The sequence below is a fragment of the Procambarus clarkii genome, chromosome 27 (assembly GCF_040958095.1).
Source record: "Procambarus clarkii isolate CNS0578487 chromosome 27, FALCON_Pclarkii_2.0, whole genome shotgun sequence".
NCBI lineage: Eukaryota > Metazoa > Arthropoda > Malacostraca > Decapoda > Cambaridae > Procambarus > Procambarus clarkii.
The window spans coordinates 33,291,788-33,307,087 of NC_091176.1; the positions used below are offsets into that span (position 1 = coordinate 33,291,788).

The window sequence follows — 15,300 nt, forward strand, 5'->3', positions numbered from 1 at the left end:
TATGGTCCTTATCCTTCACAACATCCAGGTGGCTACCATTATGGTCCTTATCCTTCACAACATCCAGGTGGCTACCATTATGGTCCTTATCCTTCTCAACATCCAGGTAGCTACCATTATGCTAGTTATCCTTCACAATGGCAATGGAGAATGTAATGGATAACCTGTATAACGGCAATGTAGAAATATACATAGGTAGAGGTGTAGCATGTATGGTAATTGATATGTATACACAGGCAGGGGTGTAGCAGGTATGTTAATATAGATATACACAGGTAGAGTTGTAGCAAGTATGTTAATGGAAACATATATACACAGGTAGAGGTGTAGCAGGTATGGTAATGGAGATATATACTCAGGTAGAGGTGTAGCAGGTATGGTAATGGAGATATACACCCAGGTAGAGGTGTAGCAGGTATGGTAATGGAGATATACACCCAGGTAGAGGTGTAGCAGGTATGGTAATGGAGATATATACTCAGGTAGAGGTGTAGCAGGTATGGTAATGGAGATATACACCCAGGTAGAGGTGTAGCAGGTATGGTAATGGAGATATACACCCAGGTAGAGGTGTAGCAAGTATGGTAATGGAGATATATACTCAGGTAGAGGTGTAGCAGGTATGGTAATGGAGATATATACCCAGGTAGAGGTGTAGCAGGTATGGTAATGGAGATATACACCCAGGTAGAGGTGTAGCAGGTATGGTAATGGAGATATATACCCAGGTAGAGGTGTAGCAGGTATGGTAATGGAGATATATACCCAGGTAGAGGTGTAGCAGGTATGGTAATGGAGATATACACCCAGGTAGAGGTGTAGCAGGTATGGTAATGGAGATATATACCCAGGTAGAGGTGTAGCAGGTATGGTAAAAGTAATATACACACAGGTAGAGGTATAGCAGGTATGGTAATGGAGATATACACCCAGGTGGAGGTGTAGCAGGTATGGTAAAAGTATTATACACCCAGGTAGAGGTGTAGCAGGTATGGTAATGGAGATATACACCCAGGTGGAGGTATAGCAGGTATGGTAAAAGTAATATACACCCAGGTAGAGGTGTAGCAGGTATGGTAATGGAGATATATACCCAGGTAGAGGTGTAACAGGTATGGTAAAAGTAATATACACACAGGTAGAGGTGTAGCAGGTATGGTAATGGAGATATACACCCAGGTGGAGGTGTAGCAGGTATGGTAATGGAGATATACACCCAGGTAGAGGTATAGCAGGTATGGTAATGGAGATATACACCCAGGTAGAGGTGTAGCAGGTATGGTAATGGAGATATACACCCAGGTAGAGGTGTAGCAGGTATGGTAATGGAGATATACACCCAGGTAGAGGTGTAGCAGGTATGGTAATGGAGATATACACCCAGGTAGAGGTGTAGCAGGTATGGTAATGGAGATATACACCCAGGTAGAGGTTTAGCAGGTATGGTAATGGAGATATACACCCAGGTAGAGGTGTAGCAGGTATGGTAATGGAGATATATACTCAGGTAGAGGTGTAGCAGGTATGGTAATGGAGATATACACCCAGGTAGAGGTGTAGCAGGTATGGTAATGGAGATATACACCCAGGTAGAGGTGTAGCAGGTATGGTAATGGAGATATACACCCAGGTAGAGGTGTAGCAAGTATGGTAATGGAGATATACACCCAGGTAGAGGTGTAGCAGGTATGGTAATGGAGATATACACCCAGGTAGAGGTGTAGCAAGTATGGTAATGGAGATATACACCCAGGTAGAGGTGTAGCAAGTATGGTAATGGAGATATACACCCAGGTAGAGGTGTAGCAGGTATGGTAATGGAGATATACACACAGGTAGAGGAGAGGTCGAGACCGGGTGAGTGTTAACGTGTAGCTCAGGTGTGGAACTAGTGACCCTCCCAGGACGTCTCCACAACAAGCCGACCAACTTCTACATACCGATTTGTTTCATGGTGAACAGAAGCATTAGGTGATACGAAACTCGCCCATACATTTCTGTCACGCATAGGATTCGAACTCAAAATTCTGGATATGTTTCTTTTAAGGTTTGTGTGTGGTACATATTCTTCCTCCTGACTAGGGACTTTCTTAGATAATTACTAATACTAACCTGGGATAACGTCAGGTTCAGTAAAGTCTACCAACCACTTACGTTTATCTGCAGAGTTATCAAGTCTTTGAGCAAGATTTATCCATTTTTATTGTTGTTGTGGATGCTACTGGTGTGGTGGGGGGGGGGGGGGGGGGGGGTTGGACCCAAAGCCAAAAGTGCCACACCGGATTCGTTAATTTTTTGATTCCATATGTCTTTATTATTAAAATAATTATTAACATAAACAGTTTTATGTTAAATATTATTGAAAAACGTTCAAATATTATTTCCAAAACTTTTTGCAGGCAAATCCAACTGCGAACTCCATACTACAAGCAGAAGATTCTCGGGCGAACCTCACCCATCAAATCGAGTGAAGCCTTCAACAACAGTCAAGTCAGTCACCCACTCGTCCTGCTTGTAAAACACACCAGTCACCCGGTAGACTACAGACAACCACATCCATCACTAGTGTAGACAACCACATCCATCACTAGTGTAGACAACCACACTATTACTAGCGTAGACAACCACATTATCAATAGCGTGTACAACCACACTATCGCTTTTGCAGACAACCACACTATCACTAGTGTAGACAACCACACCATTAGTGTAGACAACCACACCATTAGTGCAGACAACCACACCATTAGTGTAGACAACCACACTATCGCTAGTGTAGACAACCACACTATCGCTAGTGTAGACAACCACACTATCGCTAGTGTAGACAACCACACTATCGCTAGTGTAGACAACCACACTATCGCTAGTGTAGACAACCACACTATCGCTAGTGTAGACAACCACACTATCGCTAGTGTAGACAACCACACCATCGCTAGTGTAGACAACCACACCATCACTAGTGTAGACAACCACACTATCGCTAGTGTAGACAACCACACCATCACTAGTGTAGACAACCACACTATTGCTAGTGTAGACAACCACACTATCGCTAGTGTAGACAACCACACTATCGCTAGTGTAGACAACCACATTATCGCTAGTGTAAACAACCACATTATCGCTAGCGTAAACAACCACACTGTCGCTAGTGTAGACAACCACACCACTAGTGTAGACAACCACACCATCACTAGTGTAGACATCCACACCATCACTAGTGTAGACAACCACACCATTACTAGTGTAGACAACCACACCATTACTAGTGTAGACAACCACACCACTAGTGTAGACAACCACACCATCACTAGTGTAGACAACAACACTATCACTAGTGTAGACAACCACACTAACAATAGTGTAGAAAACCACAATCACTAGTGTAGACAACCACACTATCGCTAGTGTAGACAATTACACTAACGCTAGTGTAGACAACCACACAATCACTAGTGTAGACAACCACACTATCACTAGTGTAGACAACCACACTATCACTAGTGTAGACAACCACACTATCGCTAGTGTAGACAATTACACTATCGCTTGTGTAGACAACCACACAATCACTAGTGTAGACAACCATACCCATCACTAGTGTAGACAACCACACTATCACTAGTGTAGACAACCACACTATCACTAGTGAAGACAACCACACTATCACTAGTGTAGACAACCACACTATCACTAGTGAAGACAACCACACTATCACTAGTGTAGACAACCACACCATCACTAGTGTAGACAACCACACACTATCGCTAGAGCAGACAACCACACCCATCAGTAGTGTAGACAACCTCACTATCACTAGTGCAGACAACCACATCCATCACTAGTGTAGAGAACCACACCATCACTAGTGTAGACAACCACAATATCATTTGTGTAGAAAACCACACAATCTTTAGTGTAGACAACCACACTATCGCTAGTGTAGACAACCACACTACCGCTAGTGTAGACAAGGACACCCATCACTAGTGTAGACAAGCACATCCATCACTAGTGTAGACAACCACATCCATCACTAGTGTAGACAACCACACCCATTACTAGTGCAGACAATCACAATATTCCTAGTGTAGACAACCACGCTATCACTAGTGTAGACAACCACACTATCACTAGTGAAGACAACCACGCTATCACTAGTGTAGACAACCACACTATCGCTAATGTAGACAACCACACTATCGCTAGTGTAGACAACCACGCTATCGCTAGTGTAGACAACCAAACTATCGCTAGTGTAGACAACCACACTATCGCTCGTGTAGACAACCACACCCATCACTAATATTTTATATCACCCACTAATATAATATCACCCATCCGAAATATTTTTTCACATACGCAAAATCAAAATCCAAAACCTCGACCAGTATTGGACCGTTAATTACAAATGAAGGTACGTACACAGAGGACAACAAAGAGATTAGTGAAATTCTAAGAAGCCAGTATGAGGCTATGTTTAGCACACCAATAAACAACATGAAAGTTGATGACCCAGACAGCTTCTTTATGAATGACATTCAAGCTGCAGATAATATAACGGATATTACCACAAACTCGGAAGACTTTGAAAGAGAAATTGATAATATGCCTATGCACTCAGCTCCTGGGCCTGACTCATGGAATTCAATATTCATAAAGAAATGTAAAGTACCAGTAGCGAGAGCACTCAGCGTAATATGGAGAAAGAGCCTGGATACAGGGGAGATACCAGCAGCACTTAAATCTGCAGATATAGCTCCGTTGCACAAGGGGGGGAGTAAAGCCTTGGCAAAAAATTATAGGCCAGTTGCACTAACATCACACATAATAAAAGTGTTTGAAAGAGTGATTAGGAATCAAATTTCTAGTTTTATGGAAAACAATGAATTGCACAATCCAGGACAACATGGATTTAGAGCGGGAAGATCCTGTCTGTCACAGTTACTCAACCACTATGACAAAATCACAGAAGCCCTAGAAGAAAAGCAAAATGCAGATGTTGTATACACAGACTTTGCAAAGGCGTTCGACAAATGTGACCATGGGGTGATAGCTCACAAAATGAGGTCAATGGGAATAACTGGAAAAGTAGGACGCTGGATACTCAATTTCCTGTCGAACAGAACACAAAGAGTAACAGTCAATCAGATAAAATCGAGTCCAAGCGATGTTAAAAGCTCTGTACCTCAAGGTACAGTCCTTCCACCGCTACTGTTCCTTATTCTCATATCTGATATAGACAAAAATACACGCCACAGCTTCGTGTCGTCCTTTGCAGATGACACAAAAATCAGCATGAAAATTACCTCTGCTGAAGACATTGAAAAACTACAAGCAGATGTCAACAAAGTTTTTGATTGGGCAGCAGAAAATAACATGATGTTTAACAGTGATAAATTTCAGGTACTCAGGTACGGCAAAAATGAGGATCTGAAACATAATACAGGGTACAAAACACAATCGAATCTTCCCATAGTAGGAAAACAGCATGTCAAGGATTTGGGAATAATGATGTCCGACGATCTAACGTTTAGGGAGCATAACCAAGCAAATATCGCGTCAGCCAGAAAAATGATTGGATGGATTACGAGAACGTTCAAATCCAGGGATCCCATCACAATGGTTGTACTCTTCAAGTCACTTGTACTGTCCCGTCTCGAGTACTGCTCAGTACTCACTTCCCCCTTCAGAGCAGGAGAGATTGCTGAAATAGAGGGAATACAGAGAACATATACGGCACGCATAGACGAGATAAAACACCTAAATTACTGGGATCGTCTCAAAGCTCTCCAAATGTACTCTCTAGAAAGGAGACGAGAGAGATACCAAATAATATACACCTGGAAAATACTGGAGGGTCAGGTCCCAAATCTACACAGTAAAATAACAACGTACTGGAGTGAACGATATGGAAGAAAATGCAAGATTGAACCTGTGAAGAGCAGAGGTGCCATAGGCACAATCAGAGAGCACTGTATAAACATCAGGGGTCCGCGGTTGTTTAACGTCCTCCCAGCGAGCATAAGAAATATTGCCGGAACAACCGTGGACATCTTCAAGAGAAAACTGGACGGTTTTCTAAGAGAAGTTCCGGATCAGCCGGGCTGTGGTGGGTACGTGGCCCTGCGGGCCGCTCCAAGCAACAGCCTGGTGGACCAAACTCTCACAAGTCGAGCCTGGCCTCGGGCCGGGCTTGGGGAGTAGAAGAACTCCCAGAACCCCATCAACCAGGTAATCAACCAACCAGGTATCAACCAGGTACTACTGCAGACAACCACACCCATCACTAGTGCAGACAACCATACTATCACTAGTGTAGACAACCACACTATCACTAGTGTAGACAACCACACCCATCACTAGTGCAGACAACCACACTATCACTAGTGTAGACAACCACACCCATCACTAGTGCAGACAACCACACTATCACTAGTGTAGACAACCATACCCATTACTAGTGGAGACAACCACACTATCACTAGTGTAGACAACCACACTATCACTAGTGTAGACAACCACACCCATTACTAGTATAGACAACCACACCCATCACTAGTGTAGACAACCACACTATCACTAGTGTAGACAACCACACTATCACTAGTGTAGACAACCACACCCATCACTAGTGCAGACAACCACACTATCACTAGTGTAGACAACCACACTATCACTAGTGCAGACAACCACACTATCACTAGTGTAGACAACCATACCCATTACTAGTGGAGACAACCACACTATCACTAGTGTAGACAACCACACTATCACTAGTGTAGACAACCACACCCATCACTAGTGTAGACAACCACACCCATCACTAGTGCAGACAACCACACTATCACTAGTGTAGACAACCACACCCATCACTAGTGCAGACAACCACACTATCACTAGTGTAGACAACCTCACGCATCACTATTGTAGACAACCACAACAATCAATAGTGTAGACAACTACACTATCGCTAGTGCAGACAACCACACTATAACTAGTGTAGACAACCACACCATCACTAGTGTAGACAATCACACCCATCACTAGTGCAGACAACCACGCTATCGCTAGTGTAGACAACAACACCCATCTCTAGTGTAGACAACATCACCCATCACTAGTGCAGACAACTACACACATGACTAGTGCAGACAACCACACTATCGCTAGTGCAGACAACCACACTATCACTAGTGTAGACAACCACACCCATCACTAGTGTAGACAACTACACCCATCACTAGTGCAGACAACCACACTATCGCTAGTGTAGACAACAACACCCATCACTAGTGCAGACAATAATACTATCCCTAGTGTAGACAACCACACTATCACTAGTGTAGACAACCACACTATCACTAGTGTAGACAACCACACTATCACAAGTGTAGACAACCACACTATCAATAGTGTAGACAACCACACTATCAATAGTGTAGACAACCACACAATCACTAGTGTAGACAACCACACTATCACTAGTGTAGACAACCACACTATCACTAGTGTAGACAACCACACTATCACTAGTGTAGACAACCACACTATCACTAGTGTAGACAACCACACTATCACTAGTGTAGACAACCACAACCATCACTAGTGTGGACAACCACACTATCGCTAGTGTAGACAATCACACCCATCACTAGTGCAGACAACCACACTATTGCTAGTGTAGACAACCACACCAATCACTAGTGTAGACAACCGCACCCATCACTAATGCAGACAACAACACTATCACTAGTGCAGACAACCGCACCCATCACTAATGCAGACAACCACACTATCACTAGTGCAGACAAGCACGCTACCACTAGTGTCGACAACCACACTATCACTAGTGTAGACATCACACTATCGCAAGTGTAGACAACCACACCATCACTATTGCAGACAACAACACACATCACTTCTGTAGACAACCACACCCATCACAAGTGTAGACAACAACACCATCACTAGTGTAGACAAAAACACTCTCGTTAGTGTAGACAACCACACTATCGTTAGTGTAGACAACCACACTATCGCTAGTTTAGACAACCACACTATTGCTAGTGTAGACAACCACACTCTCACTAGGGTAGACAACCACACTATCACTAGTGTAGACAACCACACTATCACTAGTGTAGACAACCACACCCTCACTAGTGTAGACAACCACACTATCACTAGTGTAGACAACCACACTATCACTAGTGTAGACAACCACACTATCACTAGTGTAGACAACCACACTTTCACTAGTGTAGACAACCACACTATCAATAGTGTAGACAACCACACTATCAATAGTGTAGACAACCACACTATCACTAGTGTAGACAACCACACTATCACTAGTGTAGACAACCACACTATCACTAGTGTAGACAACCACACTATCACTAGTGTAGACAACCACAACCATCGCTAGTGTAGACAACCACACCCATCACAAGTGCAGACAAACACACCCATCATTAGTGTAGACATCCACACTATCACTAGTGTAGACAACCACACTATCACTAGTGTTGACAACCACACTATCACTAGTGTAGACAACCACACTATCAATAGTGTAGACAACCACACTATCAATAGTGTAGACAACCACACTATCACTAGTGTAGACATCACACTATCGTAAGTGTAGACAACCACACTATCGTTAATGTAGACAACCGCGCCCATCACTAGTTCAGACAACCACACAATCGCTAGTGCAGACAACAACGCCCATCAGTAGTGTAGACAACCGCACTATCACTAGTGAAGACAACCACACCCATCACTAGTGTAGACAACCACACCCATCACTAATGTAGACAACCAAAATAATCAATAGTGTAAACAATCACTCTATCGCTAGTGCAGACAACCACACTATCACTAGTGTAGACAACCACAATGTCGCTAGTGTAGACAACCACACTATCGCTAGTGTAGACAACCACACTCTCGCTGGTGTAGACAAGCACACCCATTACTAGTGCAGACAATCACTCTATCCCTAGTGTAGACAATCACGATATCACTAGTGTAGACAACTACACTATCACTAATGTAGACCACCACACTATCGCTAGTGTAGACAACCAAACTATCGCTAGTGTAGACAACCAAACTATCGCTAGTGTAGACAACCACGCTATCACTAGTGTAGACAACCAAACTATCGCTAGTGTAGACAACCAAACTATCGCTAGTGTAGACAACCACACTATCGCTAGTGTAGACAACCACACTTTTGCTAGTGTAGACAACCACACTATCGCTAGTGTAGAGAACCGCACCCATCACTAGTGTAGACAACCACACTATCGCTAGTGTAGACAACCACACCCATCACTAGTGCAGATAACCATACTATCACGAGTGTAGACAACCTCACCCATCACTAGTGTAGACAACCACACTATCACTAGTGCAGACAACCACACTATCACTAGTGCAGACAACCACACTATCACTAGTGTAGACAACCACACTATCACTAGTGTAGACAACCACACCCATCACTAGTGTAGACAACCACACCCATCACTAGTGCAGACAACCACACTATCACTAGTGTAGACAACCTCACCCATCACTATTGTAGACAACCATAACAATCAATAGTGTAGACAACTACACTATCGCTAGTGCAGACAACCACACTATAACTAGTGTAGACAACCACACCATCACTAGTGTAGACAATCACACCCATCACTAGTGTAGACAACTACACCCATCACTAGTGCAGACAACCACACTATCGCTAGTGTAGACAACATCACCCATCACTAGTGCAGACAACTACACCCATGACTAGTGCAGACAACCACACTATCGCTAGTGCAGACAACCACACTATCACTAGTGTAGACAACCACACCCATCACTAGTGTAGACAACTACACCCATCACTAGTGTAGACAACTACACCCATCACTAGTGCAGACAACCACACTATCGCTAGTGTAGACAACAACACCCATTACTAGTGCAGACAATAATACTATCCCTAGTGTAGACAACCACACTATCACTAGTGTAGACAACCACACTATCACTAGTGTAGACAACCACACTATCACTAGTGTAGACAACCACACTATCACTAGTGTAGACAACCACACTATCAATAGTGTAGACAACCACACTATCAATAGTGTAGACAACCACACTATCAATAGTGTAGACAACCACACTATCACTAGTGTAGACAACCACACTATCACTAGTGTAGACAACCACACTATCACTAGTGCAGACAACCACACTATCACTAGTGTAGACAACCATACCCATCACTAGTGTGGAAAACCACACTATCGCTAGTGTAGACAATCACACCCATCACTAGTGCAGACAACCACACTATTGCTAGTGTAGACAACCACACCAATCACTAGTGTAGACAACCGCACCCATCACTAATGCAGACAACAACACTATCACTAGTGCAGACAACCTCACCCATCACTAGTGTAGACATCCACACTATCACTAGGGCAGACAACCACACTATCACTAGTGCAGACAAGCACGCTACCACTAGTGTCGACAACCACACTATCACTAGTGTAGACATCACACTATCGCAAGTGTAGACAACCACACCATCACTATTGCAGACAACAACACACATCACTTCTGTAGACAACCACACCCATCACTAGTGTAGACAACAACACCATCACTAGTGTAGACAACCACACTCTCGTTAGTGTAAACAACCACACTCTCGTTAGTGTAGACAACCACACTATCGCTAGTTATACAACCACACCATTGCTAGTGTAGACAACCACACTCTCACTAGGGTAGACAACCACACTATCACTAGTGTAGACAACCACACTATCACTAGTGTAGACAACCACACCCTCACTAGTGTAGACAACCACACTATCACTAGTGTAGACAACCGCACACTATCGCTAGAGCAGACAACCACACCATCACTAGTGTAGACAACCACAATATCATTAGTGTAGAAAACCACACAATCTCTAGTGTAAACAACCACACTATCGCTTGTGTAGACAACCACACTATCGCTAGTGTAGACAACCACACAATCACTAGTGCAGACAACCACACTATCACTAGTGTAGACAACCACACTTTCACTAGTGTAGACAACCACACTATCAATAGTGTAGACAACCACACTATCAATAGTGTAGACAACCACACTATCACTAGTGTAGACAACCACACTATCACTAGTGTAGACAACCACACTATCACTAGTGTAGACAACCACACTATCACTAGTGTAGACAACCACACTATCACTAGTGTAGACAACCACAACCATCGCTAGTGTAGACAACCACACCCATCACAAGTGCAGACAAACACACCCATCATTAGTGTAGACATCCACACTATCACTAGTGTAGACAACCACACTATCACTAGTGTTGACAACCACACTATCACTAGTGTTGACAACCACACTATCACTAGTGTAGACAACCACACTATCACTAGTGTAGACAACCACACTATCACTAGTGTAGACAACCACACCATCACTAGTGTAGACAACCACAATATCCTTAGTGTAGAAAACCACACAATCTCTAGTGTAAACAACCACACTATCGCTAGTGTAGACAACCACACTATCGCTAGTGTAGACAACCACACAATCACTAGTGTAGACAACCACACTATCAATAGTGTAGACAACCCCACTATCACTAGTGTAGACAACCACACTATCACTAGTGTAGACAACCACACTATCACTAGTGTAGACAACCACACTATCACTAGTGTAGACAACCACACTATCACTAGTGTAGACAACCACACTATCACTAGTGTAGACAACCACACTATCACTAGTGTAGACAACCACAACCATCGCTAGTGTAGACAACCACACCCATCACAAGTGCAGACAAACACACCCATCATTAGTGTAGACATCCACACTATCACTAGTGTAGACAACCACACTATCACTAGTGTAGACAACCACACTATCACTAGTGTAGACAACCACACTATCAATAGTGTAGACAACCACACTATCAATAGTGTAGACAACCACACTATCACTAGTGTAGACATCACACTATCGTAAGTGTAGACAACCACACTATCGTTAGTGTAGACAACCGCGCCCATCACTAGTGCAGACAACCACACAATCGCTAGTGCAGACAACAACGCCCATCAGTAGTGTAGAGAACTACACTATCACTAGTGAAGAAAACCACACCCATCACTAGTGTAGACAACCACACCCATCACTAATGTAGACAACCAAAATAATCAATAGTGTAAACAATCACTCTATCGCTAGTGCAGACAACCACACTATCACTAGTGTAGACAACCACACTGTCGCTAGTGTTGACAACCACACTATCGCGAGTGTAGACAACCACACTCTCGCTGGTGTAGACAAGCACACCCATTACTAGTGCAGACAATCACTCTATCCCTAGTGTAGACAAACACACTATCACTAATGTAGACCACCACACTATCGCTAGTGTAGACAACCAAACTATCGCTAGTGTAGACAACCAAACTATCGCTAGTGTAGACAACCACGCTATCACTAGTGTAGACAACCAAACTATCGCTAGTGTAGACAACCAAACTATCGCTAGTGTAGACAACCACACTATCGCTAGTGTAGACAACCACACTTTTGCTAGTGTAGACAACCACACTATCGCTAGTGTAGAGAACCGCACCCATCACTAGTGTAGACAACCACACTATCGCTAGTGTAGACAACCACACCCATCACTAGTGCAGATAACCATACTATCACGAGTGTAGACAACCTCACCCATCACTAGTGTAGACAACCACACTATCACTAGTGCAGACAACCACACTATCACTAGTGTAGACAACCACACTATCACTAGTGCAGACAACCACACTATCACTAGTGTAGACAACCACACTATCACTAGTGCAGACAACCACACTATTGCTAGTGTAGACAACCACACCAATCACTAGTGTAGACAACCACACCCATCACTAGTGCAGACAACCACACTATCACTAGTGTAGACAACCTCACCCATCACTATTGTAGACAACCACAACAATCAATAGTGTAGACAACTACACTATCGCTAGTGCAGACAACCACACTATAACTAGTGTAGACAACCACACCATCACTAGTGTAGACAATCACACCCATCACTAGTGTAGACAACTAGACCCATCACTAGTGCAGACAACCACACTATCGCTAGTGTAGACAACCACACTTTTGCTAGTGTAGACAACCACACTATCGCTAGTGTAGAGAACCGCACCCATCACTAGTGTAGACAACCACACTATCGCTAGTGTAGACAACCACACCCATCACTAGTGTAGACAACAACACCCATCACTAGTGTAAACAACCACACCCATCACTAGTGCAGACAACCACACTATCGCTAGTGTAGACAACTACACTTTTGCTAGTGTAGACAACCACACTATCGCTAGTGTAGAGAACGGCACCCATCACTAGTGTAGACAACCACACTATCACTAGTGTAGACAACCACACCCATCACTAGTGATGGGTGTGGTTGTCTACACTAGTGATGGGTGTGGTTGTCTGCACTAGTGATGGGTGTGGTTGTCTACACTAGCGATAGTGTGGTTGTCTGCACTAGTGATGGGTGTGGTTGTCTACACTAGTGATGGGTGTTGTTGTCTACAATAGTGATGGGTGTGGTTGTCTACACTAGTGATGGGTGTGGTTGTCTGCACTAGTGATGGGTGTGGTTGTCTACACTAGTGATGGGTGTAGTTGTCTACAATAGTGATGGGTGTGGTTGTCTGCACTAGTGATAGGTGTAGTTGTCTACAATAGTGATGGGTGTGGTTGTCTACACTAGCGATAGTGTGGTTGTCTGCACTAGTGATGGGTGTGGTTGTCTACACTAGTGATGGGTGTGGTTGTCTACACTAGTAATGGGTGTGGTTGTCTGCACTAGTGATGGGTGTTGTTGTCTGCACTAGTGATGGGTGTGGTTGTCTACACTAGCGATAGTGTGGTTGTCTACACTAATGATGGGTGTGGTTGTACACACTAGTGATAGTGTGGTTGTCTGCACTAGCGATAGTGTAATTGTCTACACTATTGATTGTTGTTGTTGTCTACACTAGTGATGGGTGTGGATGTCTGCACTATTGTAGACAACCTCACCCATCACTATTGTAGACAAACACAACAATCAATAGTGTAGACAACTACACTATCGCTAGTGCAGACAACCACACTATCACTAGTGTAGACAACCACCCCTATCACTGGTGTAGACAACCACACCCATCACTTGTGTAGACAGCCACACCCATCACTAGTGTAGACAACCACACCCATCACTAGTGTAGACAACAACACCCGTCACTAGTGTAGACAACCACACCCATCACTTGTGTAGACAACCACACCCATCACTTGTGTAGACAGCCACCCCTATCACTGGTGTAGACAACCACACCCATCACTAATGCAGACAACCACACCCATCACTTGTGTAGACAACCACACCCATCACTAATGCAGACAACCACACCCATCACGAGTGTAGACAACCTCAGCCATCACTATTGTAGACAACCACAACAATCAATAGTGTAGACAACTACACTATCGCTAGTGCAGACAACCACACTATTGCTAGTGTAGACAACCACACTCTCACTAGGGTAGACAACCACACTATCACTAGTGTAGACAACCACACTATCACTAGTGTAGACAACCACACCCTCACTAGTGTAGACAAACACACACTATCGCTAGAGCAGACAACCACACCATCACTAGTGTAGACAACCACAATATCATTAGTGTAGAAAACCACACAATCTCTAGTGTAAACAACCACACTATCGCTTGTGTAGACAACCACACTATCGCTAGTGTAGACAACCACACTATCGCTAGTGTAGACAACCACACAATCACTAGTGCAGACAACCACACAATCACTAGTGCAGACAACCACACTATCACTAGTGTAGACAACCACACTATCACTAGTGTAGACAACCACACTATCACTAGTGTAGACAACCACACTATCACTAGTGTTGACAACCACACTATCACTAGTGTAGACAACCACACTATCAATAGTGTAGACAACCACACTATCAATAGTGTAGACAACCACACTATCACTAGTGTAGACATCACACTATCGTAAGTGTAGACAACCACACTATCGTTAATGTAGACAACCGCGCCCATCACTAGTTCAGACAACCACACAATCGCTAGTGCAGACAACAACGCCCATCAGTAGT

At 43.7% G+C, this 15,300-nt stretch overlaps 1 protein-coding gene across 1 annotated transcript in view; it reads left to right on the top strand.

Moving 5' to 3' along the window:
* LOC123762223 (uncharacterized) overlaps positions 1-15,300 on the top strand; it is a 188,596-nt gene that overhangs the window by 91,836 nt on the left and 81,460 nt on the right. The window contains exon 8 of the mRNA XM_069332537.1: positions 2,400-2,490. Within this exon, the coding sequence (XP_069188638.1) occupies positions 2,400-2,490 (91 nt within the window). The remainder of the gene's footprint in view (positions 1-2,399; positions 2,491-15,300) is intronic.